Below are 18,175 nucleotides of genomic sequence, written 5' to 3'. Positions count from 1 at the left end.
CAGGACTCTGGTCACACAGTTGTGGATTATTTCATTCATGAAATTAATTTCTAGATAAGATTATTTACAACATAGTTCTTTTTAATAAAATACCTTTTGTTAGAGTATGCTCGCCTGATTAGCATTCTAGTACAATGGAGGTTGAGATGTCTCCTATTTCCTTAGTCCAAAGCAATAATATGTTTATTTTCCTTACCACAGGAAGTTCAAATCTATCATTTTAAAATTTGCATTTGGGAGCTCCTAAAACCAACTAACTTTTGACCTGCCATTTTTAATAATATTCATTGCTATAATTTCTGTTAATGGCTCTTGGTTATCACCAATGGCAAATGAGCACTAAAGGCAATTAAAGGTCATATTTTAATGTATCAATGTGTTTAATGGGTTAATAATTATACTAGAGTCCCTTGAGTGGTGAACAGTCTCAGTTTAATGATTATTTCCTGTTGGTATATTTAGTTGGGAGATGATAACATCCTAGTCATTAAAGGTTAAAAAAGAAAAAGTGAAGCAAGCACTAGTTTTATAGAATATATGACATTAAAAAGTTTTCTTAGAATTGAGAACTTAAAAACTATCAGGTCACTTCCTTTGGTTCCCAGGTGAGGACACTGAAGTGTACAGAGGTGTAATAGACTAGCTTGTGGCTGACTCACAGCCAGGCCGCTGGTTCTCCATGACCAGTGTGATTATCACCATCTCTCACAGGCTGTCTTACCTTAAGTATATCCAGTTTATCATTAACCAAGTTGGCAGCCTAAAGGAAAGGTATGTGTGTGTGTGTGTGTGTGTGTGTGTGTGTTCTAGGAGTGCAAGGTGTGTGTGTGTGTGTGTGTGTGTGTGTGTGTGTGTTCTAGGAGTGCAAGGTATAGGAAGGATACAACTTTTTCTGTCTTCAGATGACCAACAGATGCTGAAATAAAGTGTAATTCCAGATTGTCAATATGATATCTTGATATACCACATTTAGAATAATACTATAAAGATGAAATGATTTTTAATTTCACTGTTAAAGTGATACTGAATTTTAAAATAATCAAACTTACCTTCTGTGTGTTTTATTCTAGGAAGCTCTTGTAGACTGCTACAAACCAACAGAGGTAAACAAACCACTTTTCCTAAATGCCATGTTTGAATTGGTTTTTATTAAAATCAATTTGTCTATTTTTAAAGCTAAACTACAGTAAGTGGGCTTGATTACATACTAAGTAGCAATGATTATCCGTAAGTGATGTGCATTTGTGTGAATAGTGCTAACTTCCTTATCTGTATGCCTAAACATGTCTGGTTTAGGAAGACTTGAAATTAATGGGATTGGGTATGTTGCTTTTTTTATATAAAAGCCAAATTCAAAGGTAATTGTAAGACGGTTTGGAATCATTTTAGTAAAAGCTTTAGGTTTGTAAGTGGAGGATACATTCTTTCATGGGTATATATTTTTTGAAAGCTTAAAGCCAGTTCTGTTGTTCAGAAGAATTGCCTCTGTTGGAAGAAGGAATTTATGGTTTGTTTGGAATATTAATCTGGTGTATAAATATTAGTGTAAAACACAAGGGATATTAGTTTGATTAGACCAAATATAAATATTAGTATAAAACAAAAGGGATATTAGTTTGATTAGACCAGAGCATTTAAAGGATATATATTCTAATGACTGAAAGCACAAACAATGTAGAAATTAAGGGTTTAATCAGTTATGAAAATATTGGTAAAAGAAGTACATTCAGTTTGTTCCTGTGATAGATCAGGGAAATTAGAAGATTCATCAACTGTTTTCTGCAACATCAAAGCAATGGTGGTATAACTTCTGATTCTTGAAGTGGCATAATTACAAAATGATAGGAAAGCATGCTTTCATCAGAGTGTGTAAAATTTAAATGATGAGATTAGGGTTTTTTATGGTCATTTAGTTTGAGGCCACTTACTTATTTGAGTTTTAGTCTTACACTCTCCAGTTTTCCTTTATGTTGACTACATCTCACAGTCAAATGTTTTACTTTAATTTTAGTTATTGAAATATATTTTAAAATCAGTATTATGTATTCAGTATTCATGGCTTTGAAAGCCACACATAGTATTAGGCAGTGCCTTCTCCATCCCTCAGTCCCTCTTCCTAAAGGTAAAAATATGTATTTTTTATATTTATGTAGTTTTATATAACATTTTTGGCTGTTCACCTGCTATTTATTCTTGTATTCCTAAATACGCATTTACTGCTTTTTTCACCCATCGATGTAAGGGGAAATATGATAATTGTCTCACTTTCCACACAATTCATTTCCCTCCATCCCCTCAATAAAGTTACTTAACAGTATTGGGTTAAATCATATAGTCAAGGTTTAGTATACTATCATTTAAACAAATGTTTTTCACTGCTAAGCCAGTGTAATATGACTATGGCTCCTTTTTGTGTAGCCCTTTGTTTTTCCTAGAGTTGATAACTACCTTGTCTTTCATTTTGTCTGGTAACTATTGCTGTTTTTAGTTGAACTCTTCAATAACTCTGTCAAACATGTGATATATTTTCTGTTTGCTCAAACACATCATTACCATTTTCCCACACCAGACTTTCTTCCTGGAACCCCTGTGCAGCTGTATGGGGAAGTTATTCTTTGGGTTTGCTGAGTAGCTACTGTCATGAGATTTCTGTTCATTGCTGCCCTATGTCAGATGCTTTGTTTCTTAAGTCCCAGTCTTCCTCATTTTCATTAGAATACATCATCCAATAACTTTTTGGGAATGGATGCACAGAAGGTCAATATTTTGAATCCCTGCATGTATGAAAATGTATCTTAATCAATAGTTTGGATGGCATAGAATTCTAGAATAAAAATAATTATTAAAACTCAATTTTCAAGGTATTACTCTATTGTATCACTTCTAGTGTTAAGAAATCTGATGCCATTTGCATTCTCAGATCTTTATTGTGACATATTTTCCCCCTTAATTAATTTTTAGGACTATCTTGATATTTTACAATTTTTAGTAATATGCTTTAGTGTGATTCCTTTTTAAGTCATGTGCTTATCTGAAGATTTATGTATTTCAGTTCTTCAAAAATTATCTTTTACCATTTCTTTATTCTTTTTTTTTTTTAATTTCTCCCTTAGCCTTCTGTATTTCTGTCTCTCTTGTTATTTATATGTTATACTTTCTGGATGGAGCCCCTAATTTCTTTTCCCTTTTGCTGCCCACCTCCATGATCTCTTTTACTTTCTGAAAAATTTCCTTGGCTTTATCTTCTAGCCTTTTTACTGATATTTTAAATTTTCAACTGTATTATTTTTCACATGCAAGAGCCCTTTCTTGATCTCTGTTCACTGTTTTGCTTTAGTATTTATTGTTTCATAGATGCATTTTTTTCTTTTTCCTCTTTGAGGATATTAATCAAATGTTTTGTTACTGTTTTTAAGATTATTCTGCTCGGCGTTGTCTCTGTTTTCTCTGAACCCCACCTTTTTTTTTTCTGTCTATTTTCATTTGTCTTTGATGATTTTTGGTAGTGCAAGCCTGTTTGCCTGTTAGGAGCCAGTAAGCTGACTGAAGTCTGTGTGCGTGAGCACAACTTGTCCGTTGGTGGGTCTCACTATGGAGTGACCAGGTTGCCAGCCAGATGTTTTTGGTGGTATATGCATATAGAACAAGGGGACCACTCAGAATGCTGCTCTATGTTTTTTTCTGGAGAGAATATTTTTTTTTGAAAGAGCTTGACCCTCTAAACTCCTGTTTGAGAGTTGGTAGTTTCATTTGAGGCCTTCTGGAAGCAAGGTCAAGGAGGCAGGACAGCTCACCATTTAGCTCTTTTGGGAAAAGAGCTTCTTTATTTATAGGTGGGAAATTAATATAAAAGTTAAAATAATTAGACATTTGGAGTGTCATATTAAATTATTGTGAAAAGTTGGACAAGAACAGGATTGTAGACAAGAGAGGTGATGGATTATGCCGATGAATTAGCATGTGATGTGGGGGTGGGAGGGTTATTGCTGAGAATAGATTGAAACTGGTAGGTATAGACATGCCATTTACTCACTTTATCATCATCTTCTTCTTCAGTTTCCTCCTAGGTGGGGAAGGTTGGACTTTGATGAGCCCTATTCTCCCCCAGGTTTTGTAGTATCTAGGGAGCACAATATTTACACTTGCTAACAGCCATGCAGTTACATGAAAATCATGAGTCTTGCCCCACTGGGACAGAAACATTCCTTTTCTGCTTTCTGTAAGGAAGCTTATGAGATGAAAGGATGTAGTATTTGAAGGTTCTTTGGAGTTACAAAGGAAGAAAGAAAGAAGAGGCACTGAAGTTTACAAGTGAACATCTCTGTGTTCTTTGTTTAGCTCATGGCTTCTAGGAATAGAAATGATATAAAATGGTAAGGAATTCGAGTGCAGTTTATTTATCTAATAAAGGGTCATTTCAGAAAAGGTTAGGTAGCTTTGCCTTTGAGTTTATTGTGTTCCTAAGAAACCGATTTTACTGCTCCTGGATTCTGATGATAAAAATAGCAGATTGTACCTTTTTCCAAAGCTCCTGTAGTTCACATTGTAGCAACAAGAGTGATCTGATTTAATCATCAGAATCATGAGCTGAACTAAAGGGTTCGAGTAACTTGTTTAAGACCTCACAGCAGCGGGCAGAAGGGCTGGGACGCTCGTGTTTGATGTGGATCCGCTGCTCTTGCCACTCCGCCAGCCTTCCTGAACTGCTTCCCTGGGCAAGACATTTGGGACATTAAAGGACTTCGTCCTGTCTTAACTAAATGCCCGACAATTAATGATGTTCTTTTTTAAGTAGCTTTCTCTGGTGTTGTTACTTTTTGATCAAAGGATTTTATATACAATCATTTTGCCACTTTGAAGTCAGACATGTAAGGAAGATATCTTTGCTGATTCAGATACATTTATTTATAGCCTCGTTGCAGAGGCAGGGTGGGAAGTGGAAAGAAGAATGGACTTTGAGTGAAGAGTCTTATGCCAGCACCAGCACTAAATGTTGTATGATTTTAAGAAATGTTCTCAACCTCTCTGAGCTCCCATTTCTGCCTCTATAAAATGGAGGCCATAATAACCACTAAAACCTAACAATTCCTTGCAATGGTAATCATTTTGGAGGTAGTAACAATAATGATAATAATAGCTAAATAATTACCAAGCACATACCATACGCCAATCTAAGTACATTACATGTATTAACTCATTACATCTTCACAACAAAGCTATGGTTCACACTCTTGCTATCAGTTACGAAATTTAAGACATAGAAAGGCTATGTAATTTGCCTAAGGTGTCATAGTTAATAAGTGGAGAAGTCAGGGTGTGTGTGAAAGTACGTAGCATGAAACTTGGCACATGCTAGTTGTGTCTGGTTCTGTATAAGGTAATGCTCCTCCATTACATGTCAGATATGCAAAACGCCCACATTTGCTAAATCATGTTCTTTTTTTTCTTTTTAAGAGTGATCTTATTTACTTGTCACAGTCCAAAGGTCTTTCATTTTTCTTTGTATCTATTAAGCCATGAGTTCACAGGGAGTGGGTCCCAGCAGCTCAGGCTCCCCGCAATGTGTTCTCACAGAGCGTGCTGCTCTGCGGCGGGTGCTTCAGTTGAACCCAAGTACCTTTCTCTTTGGTTTCCTTCTTTTTCCAATCATTTTCTTTCACACACTTAAGGTAGCCATCTCAGCTCTCAGAGTGCTTTAATATAAGCTCTATATGTACATTAATTCTCTTCCTAAGAATCTTACTTACCCTTTACTTGTTTGTTTACAATGCCTACAACATGCTGGCTACACTGTAGACTCTTCCCGTTTGGCCGTGGTAGCATTTTTGGGGCGTTCCTTTTTGAACAGAGCCCATTCCCTTGATGTCTACTATATCACCTTTCCTGTAGATCTGCATGTATGTGGCCAAAGGAACAACTCCTTGTTTTCTAAAAGATCTAGAAAACTTACAGCAGGTGCCTCTCCTCTTTCCTTTGTGTTGGTTATTTTGGTGAATTATTGGCAGAGGGCACTTCCAGCCGAAAGGCAATAATGATGTTCTTGAAGACTAGACTTTAAAGAATCTGCTGATTTCACAGAAGTAGTATTGTTTTTGGTGTGTCCCTCTGTTCATATACTTTGGGTCCCTGGTTTTATCTTATGTGGGTTCCTGGCTAGTAAGAAAAGGATTCATGTTTCCCCATTTTGATTCATATTCCAAACTGGGGACTCTTGACATGTAAATCCTTCCTGACTTGTACCCTTCAAAATATAATATAATTTAATTTTATAACATTAAATAATATAATATGATATGATATGATATAATTCAAAACAGCAATATAATTGTGGTTACCACACTAACACATTAGTGACTGATGGGTAAGAATGGTGTTTTAACTTTTTCCCCTTAAGTAAATATAATTTCTAATACAGTCGATATTAAAATAGAGCTGATTTAGAGTAGAAATAGAATATTCCTATGTAATGCAAGAAGAAAAGGAGTAATTTAATTTTAGCTATTGCATTTGAATGGTTGGTAATGATAGCCTGGTGGACTTTGTAGAAATTGGGGGATGGCGTGTTGGGACCAGCTAGCCAGGCTAGGGAGGAGCTTTTTTTCCTATTTCTCACTCTTACTTTCCAAGGTTTTCAAATCTTAGGATCATATAGGGGCATTTCCATTGGACTGGGATGGCGGATGGAAAATGCATTTAACAGGGGCTTGAGGGCATCTGTTTTGCCATCTTGTCAGTCCAATCAATGGACTTTTAGAAATCTCCTTTTCTAGTTGAAAGTGGCTCTGCCATTGCTTTCTGATAAACATCAGATTGTTTTCTGTGGGTTTATTTCCTTTTTGTGAAATAGAGATTGTGATATTACCTATCATTTTACCAAGCAAAGCCTGTAAATTAAAGTGCATCAGGGGTTCACGCAGGATGACTAAATCTGGGAGTAGGTGGCAAGAGGCACTTCCAAGTCCCAGTGATCTGCCGTGTCATGATAATGTCACAAGAAGGTGCTGCAAAGTGATGTCTGATTGTGGTTTGCAAATAAAAATTGATGAGTGTTTTCAGAAAGGCAGGCGTCTTTGTTCTTCCTGTGTTGATGGTGGGAAGTCAGAGTCTCTTGTTTTGCTGTGGTGTCTTTGTGCCTGCATCTCACTATTCTAACCGGCTTGGGTGCTGGCCACTGTCTACTCCTCCTGCTTACATCAGCTTTCTATCCCTTTAGCATTTTAACTTGTTGTGTAAAATATTATTTAGTTATGTATACATGGAAGTACATGGAAATACTGAGAGCTCCTGTTCACTGAGCTGTTTGCAGTGGAGAGAAAATATAACCTGTATATTTACAACATGGAAAGGCTGTGTGGACTGGAAGAGCCATAGCTTGACATTTTGCTACATTGTCTCTATTCATTTGCTCAACAAATGTTTATCGAACATCTGTGAGGCCTGTAACTAATCTAGGAACTTAGATAAGGCAGCGAACCTATACATACGTTTAAAAAATAATCCCTTATAAGACCACAGTAACTATAGTAAGAATTTGAGGGCTCCAAGAATATTAAATAGGGATAAGAGGACAGAAATGACAAGATGTTTTAGCTTATCTCCCAGTTTTCTAAGTTAGGAATCAATTGCTTAATGGAAAGTGATTTTAGGGGATCTGTACTTGCTGGTGAAAGCTGAGGAAGCAGCCATTTCACCCCAGTTTAATGGGGCTGAGTGCCTACATGCAGGGGAAATTTTTCATCTGAACTTCCTTAGGTTTTCATTAGAAAGGACTACAGTTTGGGACGGGGATGAAGAAGAGAGCTTGGATGCTAGATTAATGAGTTGAAATAAACTCTTTACAAGCTGTCACCTTCAGAATAATGTTTCAGAATGGTGGGAGAATTGGGTGCTGTCAAAGAAAGGCTGGAATCAATGAAGACAATATTCTAGTGGTTGTAGCCATTGGCTAGGAAAGTCTTATAATGTTTTAGTGTAATTAGGCAGGTAAGTAACAAAGGATTGGGATTTGTTCATCAGAAACATGAGTAACTGCTCCTAGAAGCTGAAAGGATCTTGTCCCAGTAAGCAGTGGCTCACATCCTTCCGGGAGGGCTCTTTATGCACTAGGCCTCCTCTGCCCAGGGGGAAAAAGCCAGGACATGCTGGGGCTGGGCATTTGGATCCAGATTTGAGTCTTCATTCTGTGCTCTGTCTTCTTCTCACTGCCTGTCTGAATTCTTACTAAGTGAGCACAAGCTCCGCTCTGAAATATTTATAAGTCTGATTAAGATTGTCTTCATTGAAGAAAATCGACCCAGAAATGTTAGGTAAGCTTGCCAAAGGCACTCAATCTTGGAGGAAAACTTTGCATTTGTTTCCTGGTCTTTATTCTGCACTCTGCAAAGTTAGGGAACAGGCCACAAGACCATCCTCACTTCTCACACCAGCTGCAAGTTCAAGGGTCCCCAAGACTATCTCATACTGGTTGATTTGCTAGAGGGACCCATAGGACTCACTGAGAGTTGTTAAAGTTTCAGTTTTACAGTCAAAGGCTACAGATTAAAATCAGCCAAGGGAAGAGATCATGGGATGGAGTCTAGGAAAGTTCCAAATGCAGAGCCTCCCGCTGTCCTCTACCAGCAGAGGTCTGGGCAGTGTTGATTCTCTCGGCAGTGATGTGTGACAGTACATGCGGACTACTGCCAACCAGGTCAGCTCACCTGAGCCTTGATGGCCAGAGTTTTTTTGGGGGGACTTGGTCATATAGACATGGTTGAAGGCCCAGGTGGCTGACCCAAGTCCCATCCCCCCTCAAGGTATTGAGCTGATATCATCTGACCTAAAGCTCCCCCAATCTTTGATCTAACAATCAAAGAATTACTAGATTCTCTGGTGTGGCCCAAGGCCCCCTGTAAACAAAGACACACTTACCAGACAGGACATTGCAAGGTCTTAGAGCTCACCTCCCAAGAGCTGAGGGCAAAGTCCAGACCTTTTTTTAGGCAAGGTTAAATTCTTTACTGCATGCTGTTAGACTCAGGATGACCATGAAAATAGTGATAATGATGAGACAACAATAATTGTGATGTAAGGAAAGAAGGAAATGCTATTATAAGAGTACATGGATTATATTTTAAAAGCCTATCAACCCTATTTAAAAACAGCTCCACATTCTTTTATATTTAGACTTACATGGTCAGAAGTAAGAACACAAGTTAAAGGCAATTTGACACACATGACTTTTCGATTTCTCTATCTTTAGCAGAGGGAGTCACAATCAAAACAAAGTCTCAAATAGTTTAGAAATGGGTTTCCTTTCAACAAGATACAGGTATTTGTAGGAAGTAATATTCTCTCTCATTAATAATGGGATTCTTGAAGAAGTTGTTTCCATACTGATTATAAAGTGGGAGCTTATGCTTGTGCTGAATTAATTCCACTGTTTATTTACTGTGGCTAGATTATTTATGTGGATTTTATTTTATATTGTCTGAGTTGTAAGCATACAGATTCTGAGAAACCTATTGGTAAAGAAGAAGAATTAAATGCTGGTAAGGTTGAGTATGGTGAGGGCATATGAACTGTTCTGTGCATATAAATAAAGGTTAGAATTTGGCTACAAAATAAATTAGTCTAAGAGCAGTGGCCTGCATCTCTAAAATAGATAAATGGGACTGCTTTCACCACCCGAACACATTTATCTTTAGGGAGGATAGTCAAGAAAATAAATAGACAAAATAGTGTCAATTAGTTTGAAGTTAAAGGAAGGAAGAAAAACCCCCAAGCAAGATGCAGTTGAGACTTTCAGGAATTTCTGTTCACAGAAGTGATTATAACAACAGCAGGTAAAAACCATTACCCATGACAGACTCATAAGCCCCTTTTCAGAAAATGAAAAATAGGACCAGTTCTGGTGACCCCTGTCAGCAAATGAGCCTCCCTAAAGATAAACGGTACTCCTCCCTGCCCCCGAAAGAGGGGGGATTAAATGTTTCAGCACTGAGTAATGTTGGTGCTCCTGATGCCGAATGATGCCTGTAGCCGCAGAGAGCAAATCGCAGTGTCACACAGGGCTGGGGACACCCCAAAGCTGCTCAGCAGACTCACCTGTTTGGCCTCCTATGTGGCCCAGATAGTCTGGTAAGAGTTCCCAGTGTGCTCTGTAAATGCTTAGCTGGTTATTTGGGAAGCCCATTTTGCCATTCGGAACAGTTCTCAGGTGTTGCCATCACGTTTTAAAAGAGTCATGTAGTACCTTTCCATTGCCCTTACAGAAAACCTCTGGGGGATCTGGAAATTCTCTCCCTCCACTTGTTCACACATTGCCTGATTTCCACATCATCCGTTGAATGTCAGCCTTTTTTTGAAGAAGTGTCAGGTAGCTATGGAAAAATTGTGCGATTTGACTTGGTTTGCTGTCATCTAGCAGTGAGACTGGACTCGGAGCAGACGGCCCCTGGGAATGTGCATTTTTAAGGACATGACTGGTGTTTTGATTGGGGTGACAGAGAGGAGACCGTGCACGGGGGAGGCACTGACCCACCTCGACTACAGGAATCCCAGCCTTCAGAATCCTCACCTGCCATTTCTCTCTTCACCCGCCCTGTGCCCTGCCTAAGAGATGGATGATATTGTTTGGAAAAGCAGGTTGAGCATCGCAGTTCTTGGGCACCCTTTGCTGGAGCTCACGTGATCTACACAGCTGCTATGATTGGTGATGCCACTCACCGAGCTGTGGTCCCTTTGTGAGGAAATTCTTCTAATCAAAGGGCTACCACAAAATCTAAGTGCCTCGAAATGTTTGAAAGGATGACATAAGTACAGTTTAATTATACACGGAGCAGTGATTTACAATAATACTGTGGTTTCCCCTTTTCCTACTCTCTGATGGACTCATCTTCGATAAAGCAACGCAATTATCATCCATGAATGTAACACATGAGTCAATGTGAGTGGCGAGGGATGGGTCCTAGATGCCTGGCCATGGTGATAATCACAAAATGCATGTCCATCTGCTACCCCTGGCGCAGGCCAGAGCCGGCTGGAGGGTGTGAAAGCTGAAAACCATGGGGCCCAGGAGAGCTCAGGGGTGCAAAAGCTCAGAGCAGAGCGTGGCCTCTGTGATGCCATGCCCATGGCAGTGCCACACGGCAGAGACCCGGAGCGAGGCAGGCCCTTCTGTTTCCACGGCTGCTGCCATATCCCCTCAGAAGCGTGCTTTTGGCTTTTCTTTCTTAGGAGGCTCTCATAAATCAGGGGACTGCATGTTACATAAAGTCAGGTTTTTAAGGTCACTGAAAATGTTTTTCTTTTGTTTCTTTGATTTCTCTCACCTCTCTGTGTGCATGTGCGTGCGTGTGTGTGTGTGTGTGTGTGTGTGTGTGTGTGTGCCACAAGCATTCTAGCCTCCACCCATCCTTAAGGCTTCTTAAGGCTGCCTAATTCCCCCCTGTTGCTACTTTCCCACTTCTTAAAGGAGAATCTCTAGAACCTTCCTCCACAGTAGGTAGGGCCAGTTGATACTTGATACAATTCCACCTCCACTCCCTTCCAGTAAACACACAGAGATTCTCGTATCTCTTCTTCTCCTTAAATTTAACACCACAGTTGCATGAATTAATTGGTTTGTACTTGTATTCTTATAATTTACAAACCTTTGCTGAGCACCTCTTGTCTATTAAGCACTGTGCTAGGAAAATAAAGAACAATAGACTCGGCAACCAAGTAGGAATGACAGATATGCACTCGGATTATCTTGCATGCTTTGTAACTGTACAGATGATGTTTTGCAAGTTTTTTCCTTCAGCTTGCTTATTTTGCCCAACATTAGATATTAGAGATTTGTCCAGGTTATATAGGAGGCTCTAATTTGTTCATTTACATTGCTTATTAGCATTCTTATATAGTAATACACTGTAATATGTTTATCATTCTTCTGTTGATACTTAATGCTGTGTCCAGTTTTTCATTATTATGAAGAATGATGTAATAAGATAACTTACTGGCCTACTGTAATGATTTAATAAAATAAAATTTGAACTTATTGCCTTGTATGCAAGGTACAAGAGTTTCTCCAAGGAATACACCAAGAAATGGAATTGCTCTCAAATATTTGCTTGCAAAAGCTTACATGCTCACCAGCCGATTTAAGAATTCCCTTTTGACCTCATCATCCCCATACCTGCTATTGCTCAACTTTGAAATTTTGGCCAATCTGATGATATCTCATTCCTTACTGCTAGCTCATAAGGATGAGCAATTTTTTCCCCATGTGCTTACTGGTTGTTAACATTATCTTCCATGGGAATTTCCATTTCAAATCCTTTTTCCACTTCTCTTTTGACTTGTTTGTGTTTTTCTTCTTTATTTGTAAGAGTTCTTTATATATTGTGGATGATATTCATTTGATCTTTACGTAGGTTGGAAACATATTTTCACAATTTGTGGAGCTTATTTTCACTTGTGTTGCTTTGTATACAGACATTTGAAATTTTTATTTAAGTCAAATTTATCCCTGGCATCTTTTACAGTTTGCACCTTTTAAAGAAATCTTGTCTAAGGAGCCTTTCACTACTCCAGTGTCTTAAAGGTAGTCTCCTTATATTTTGTTGTAGAACTTTTCACTTTTACTAATAACACCCAGGTATTCTGACCACTTGGAATTTATTTTTGTGGATAGTGTGAAGTGGGGATCTAATACTACATTTTGCAATATTGTACCAGTACCATTTATTGAGCAGTTAGTCCATCCTTACCCCACTGATATGTAATCGTCTTTGTTGTATACCAGGTTCCCCTAACATGTAGGGCCTACTCCTGGCAACTTGTCATCCCTGCACACTGTCACAGTTATGAGGGCTTTGTAGTCAGTTCTTAGTAAGAACCAGGTGAACCTGCAATTTTTCTTATTCAAAGGGTCTTAACTACTCTTACATGTTTGTATTTTGATTAAATTACATTAAATTTATAGATGAATTTATAGGTAAATGAGACCTCTATGATGGTTTTTCCAGGACACAGTAATGGAAACTGTGAATTCCTGAGGGAAAGGGGTAGGTTTGAGGAAGGGATAGGTAACAGTAAGTTCACTTTTGGTCATTTTGAGACTGAAATGCCCGTGGGACATCCTATGGAAGGAACCATAGGAAATGCAGGTCTGGATCTCAGGAGTGAAGGCAGAGCTAGAGAGGAGGTCTGAGAGTCGCCGCTGTGAGGGTGACGGCTGGCCGAGGGGAGCACACCTTGGAGGACGCCAGCAGTTCGTCAGCAGGTCAGGGGGCAGAGGTAGGTAGGCAACAAAGGGCAGTGAGGAGAGGAGGTCAGAGACATGTAGAGAATGTGGTGGAGAGTGGGAAAGCTCTCCAAAAAAAAATATGAGTATCTTATCACCATACACACCTGCTAGAATGGCTAAAAAATGAAAAAGACTGACATCACCAAATGTTGACAAGTATGTAGAACAACTGGTACTCTCATATCCTGCTGGTAGGGTTGTAAAATGGTAGGACCACTTTAGAAAACTTTTGGGGGTGTTCACAAAAAGTTAAACATACAATTATGCAACTCAGCCATTGCATTGCTAGGTATGTATGCAAAATAAACAAAAAAATGTGGCCATACAAATACTTGTATAGGCATATTCATAGCAGCTTTATTCACAACAGTCAAAAACTTGAAACGATCCAAATGTCCATCAGCAGATGAATGAGTAAACAAATGGGCCGTCCACACAATGGGATCGACCCAGCAATATAAAGGACTGAACTGCTGATATATACTCAGTAATATTGGTGAATCTCAGAAACATTACGTTGACCGAAAGAAGCCTGGCAAAAACAGTACTTAATGAATGAATCCAGTTACATAAAATGCAAACTATAGTGACAGAAAACTGAGGCTGGGGACAGGATGAGCTACAAAGAGAGACGAGAAATCGCTTAAGCATGATGGAAATGTTCTGATCTTTAAATACATGAAGTTTGTTATTTGTAAATTGTCCCTCAATATAACTGATAACTAGAAAACAAAAAGAAGAAAGAAGGAAAGAAAGGTGTCCTTAGCAGTGTCAAATGAAGAGACCTTGATAGAGGGTACATGGCAAGGAGGAATCCTTGGTGATTCAGAGGGCTGCTCGGGCAGAATCTTGGTTTCCGTGGGCAGAAAGGTCAGTGCCCTGCCTTCCCTTCTTCTTTCTTCCCCCCCCCCCTCTTTTTTCCCTCTTCCTCCTCTTTTTATTCTTTTCTTATTTATAAGTTCGATAAGAGTAGAAGGCAGTTACTTAAGCTTTTCAAGATATTTATGTTTGCCTTGGGAAGAAGCTGTGGACAGGACTGGACGGAAGGCCCGCGCTCTGGGGAGTGACTTCCTGACTAGCCATAAAAACCCAATCCTTTACAAAGCTGGCTGTCTTTGCCCCTTATTTAAAAGTTGAAGAATTACTATGTTTATCACATTTCAAGTTATTTTAGTTTAGTTTGGAATTAGACTAAAATTATCTAACCTTAATAAAAAAGATTTCTACCCTGGGGAACACGATGCAGAGGGAATTGTGCTCCATCCCAGGGCAGTGATTCCAGGTTCCTTACGCTTTTAGATCAAGGTATAAGCTGCTGACTGCTCTGTAGATGTGTGACTTCTGGCAAACCTCTACACGCCTCTGAGCCTATTTGATAAGGTGGTTATAATGACTGAATGAGACAATACATGAAAATGCCCAGTGTGCTTGTTACATAAAAGGTGTCCAATAAGTGTGAGCTGTGTCTGCGCCCCAGGCAGGCATTCACTGCCCATGGGAGCTTAGTACCAGCTAAGCAAAAGAGAAATGTGTGGAGTGTGAGAAGCAGTATTCGCCGGAAGAGTTAATGCATAAAAAGTGAATGCAGAACATTCTTAGATACCAAAATTGTGCCCAGGTCAGAGGTTGAGGGTAGGGGTGCAGGGTCATTTAGAAAGGTGTTTATTGAAGAGATGAATTTTTCCATTGTTTTAAGAGGATAGTTTGGTGGAGTGAAGAGTAAAAATTTCACCTGCCGTGGGATAGAGGCTCAGCGGGGCCAGAAGGAGAAGGAGGAGCTAAAGGAGGTGGGAGGTGGCATGGTTACTGGTGTGTGTGTGTGGGGGGGTGTGCGCGTACTTGCATGCATTTGCATGTGAGGAAGGGCAGGTAGGTGCTTGGAAGATGCCACTGAAGGAGTGTGTTCAAGTCCATTTTGAACACTTCATGATGTGAAGAGCAGTTCTTTGTAGTCGTTTGAGAGGCGAAGTCATGCAGTTGAAGTGGCCCTAAAGAGGCTGGTTTGGCAGTGGGCTGTGGCCTAGGTATTTGCAAGGAGAGGTCAAAGGCAGGCAATCTTCTAGCAAGGGGCTGAGGAACTCTGTCTCTGTGCTAGGCAGGATGAGAGGCTAGTGTGGATTTCCTCAGCGATTACAGCCTCTGTTGCCTGAAGCTGGGGCCGCGGACAGCCACAGAGGAAGAAACGTTTATTTGTCAGGGGTCATTGATGGCTTCCTGGGGAGAAATGTGCTTGTGCTAATCACAGCCTGCTGTTGACACCCTGACCTGAGCACCCACAGTGTTGCTGGATACCACACAACGTACTTCTCATCTGCTTTAATTATCAAACCTTTTCTATAGGGCTGTGGGTTGGGGTGGGGGTGGGCTTCAGTTTTCTTAGTGTTTCTGATTTGAATTTGTACAACGTGGAAATATTCTTATCAGTGTGGTCATGGTGATGATAGTAGCAAGCACTTCACAGCACTTCCTATGGTCTAAGCACTTTCCCAAGCCTATTACACACATTAATTATTTAACCATTAAATTCTTACAGCAACCTTAAGGGTAGGTTTTATTATCATCATTCCCAGTTTACAGGTGAGAAAACTGAGGCATAGATAAAATAATGAGCCCTTAAGTGGTGCACAAGGATTTGAAATAACCCAGGTCTCCTGGCTTCAGAGTCCCTCTAATAACCACATGGCTACATTGTTTCTTACTATGTACATAGAAGGTGACTCTTTACAGATAGGAACAAACCCACCTGAGCTCTTTTTAAGCATTTCTTTCAAAAGGCCCCCCTATGTTTGTAATCCAAAGTCTTTAATCTGTCTCTCTGCTTCTTGCATCATCATGCAGTTCACAGTCCTCAGGCCGCAGGGTCCCAGGCTCCGGTTGAAAGCCGGTCTACGACGTGATTTGTTCACTGGAGTTCAGTCTCCTGTGCAGATGAGCACAGCCTGGCTCACAGTGGCCCACAGGACTGTCATAGCTTAGAGGCAGATTCAGAGAAGCAGACCTGGGATCCCAGGTGGCATTCTGAGGAGCTACTGAGGCTGTCTAAAAAGTAGATACCTCAGACTTGAAATGATGGGTCAGGGCAAACGTTTGTTTGTCTGTTAAAAATTTCAGCAGTTAACTGAAATACTGTTTTCTAACATTAAGAAACCAGAATGCCTAGATCTTAAAACTGGTGGAAAGATGTTTAGCTAATTAAAAGCACACCTTTAAGGAGTGATGGGAGAGGAGAAGTGGGAGGGAGTGGAAGCTGGACTGTCACCCAGAGTAGTGATTCTGGATTCCTTATATTAAATTAACACAGAGCTTCTAATTTTTCAGTTGTTAGAATGGCCTTCTTTCGGTCTGTCATCTACTGGAAGAGACAGAGTGGGAGAGGAACTGTCCCTGGCCTCTGCTGGGTAGTGTGCACTGTCCGTCTCCCCGCAGGGCACCTGTGTACACACCTAGCACTGTGGCTTGTACCTTACACTGACAGAGCCTGTTTTTGTGTCTTCCTTCCTGGCTGGTCTGGGAGGTCCTGTTAAGCAGGGCCTCTGCCTTCTTCTGCATCTGAGCCTCTAAAGTAGAGTCTGGCACATGGTGGGGGCTTGGTACCTCTTTATCAAGCTCATTTGGCTTCAAGACATGTGGATCAAATATTTGTTGTGTGACCTTGGGCAATGACTTGTAATGAACTGGAACCATCAGTTTTTCTGATCAGTAAAATGGAGATAACACCTACTGTACTGGATTAAATATGGCAATATGTAAATAGGCTACACAGAAAGGGCCTTCAATAAACGTTAGTTCCCTTCTCTTTCCTTAGACTGAGCATAACCAATGCCAGATGCCAATACAGAACCCATATCCACCAGGGCATTTCTCATCCACCCTCAACCATGTTTCTAGCTGGAGACTGAAAGGTCAAAAAAAGAGTCAAGATTGTCCTTTTTTTGAGCATTGCAAAAGACCTTGCCCTTTGTGGTTAGAGATTTGCCTTAAAATAATGTATCATTTTCCACTTGGAACCACTTGCATTCATCCTTTCTTTTGGCATATTCAGTACACACAAAGTTACATGGTAAGAGGCTGTGGTGAAAGGCCTGCTTGGAGTCAGCCTGGTTCTTTACAAATGCACACAGAACATTTACCAAAATAGACATACTCTGGGCAATATAGCAAGTCTAAAATTTAAAAAGTCATACAAAGTATGTTCTTTGGCTCCAATGGAATTAAAATAGAAATCAGTAAAAGAAAGCTATGTGGAAAATCTCCAAATGTTTGGAAACTAAATGACACATTTCTAAATAACTCCTGGGCTAAAGAAGAAATTAAATGGGAAATTTGGAATTATTTTGAAATGAATGAAAGAAAAACTATCACATCAAAATTTGTGAGATGCAGCTAAAGCAGTGCTTATAGGTGAATATATAGCACTAGATGTCCATATTAGATGAGGTTGCAAATAAATGACTTCAGTATACACCTTAGAAACTTGGAAAAGAAGGACAGTTAAACCCAAAATAAGGTGAAGAGAGGAAATGATAAAGATGAGAGCAGAAATCAATGAAATAGAAAACAGAAAATAAAGAAAGTCAAGACACAGAAGTGATTATTTGAAAAGATTAATACAACTGATAAACCTCCAGCCATACTGATAAATGGAAATAAAAAAAGATTAATTACCAATATCAGGAATGAGAGAGGTGACATCACTACAAATTCCACAATATTATGAACAACCTCATGTTAATAAATTCAACAATTTATATGAAATAGACAAATGTCTTGAAAGACACAACCTACTAAAACCTCCCCTCAAAAAAATAAAAACAAAACAAATAACTCCAGCAGACTCAAATGACTTCAGGGAATTTTACCAGACATTTAAGGAAGAAATTATATTGACTCTGTACAAACTTT

The 18,175-nt window shown here is 39.5% G+C and overlaps 1 protein-coding gene across 1 annotated transcript in view; it reads left to right on the top strand.

Moving 5' to 3' along the window:
- Nucleotides 1–18,175, top strand: part of PPP1R14C (protein phosphatase 1 regulatory inhibitor subunit 14C) — a 93,044-nt gene that overhangs the window by 61,309 nt on the left and 13,560 nt on the right. The window contains exon 3 of the mRNA XM_036906957.2: nucleotides 1,071–1,103. Within this exon, the coding sequence (XP_036762852.1) occupies nucleotides 1,071–1,103 (33 nt within the window). The remainder of the gene's footprint in view (nucleotides 1–1,070; nucleotides 1,104–18,175) is intronic.

This window comes from Manis pentadactyla, chromosome 12 (genome assembly GCF_030020395.1).
Source record: "Manis pentadactyla isolate mManPen7 chromosome 12, mManPen7.hap1, whole genome shotgun sequence".
In the NCBI taxonomy this organism is placed as follows: Eukaryota; Metazoa; Chordata; class Mammalia; order Pholidota; family Manidae; genus Manis; species Manis pentadactyla.
Note: the sequence above shows the minus strand (reverse complement) of the source record. Positions and strands in the feature narration are given on the sequence as shown.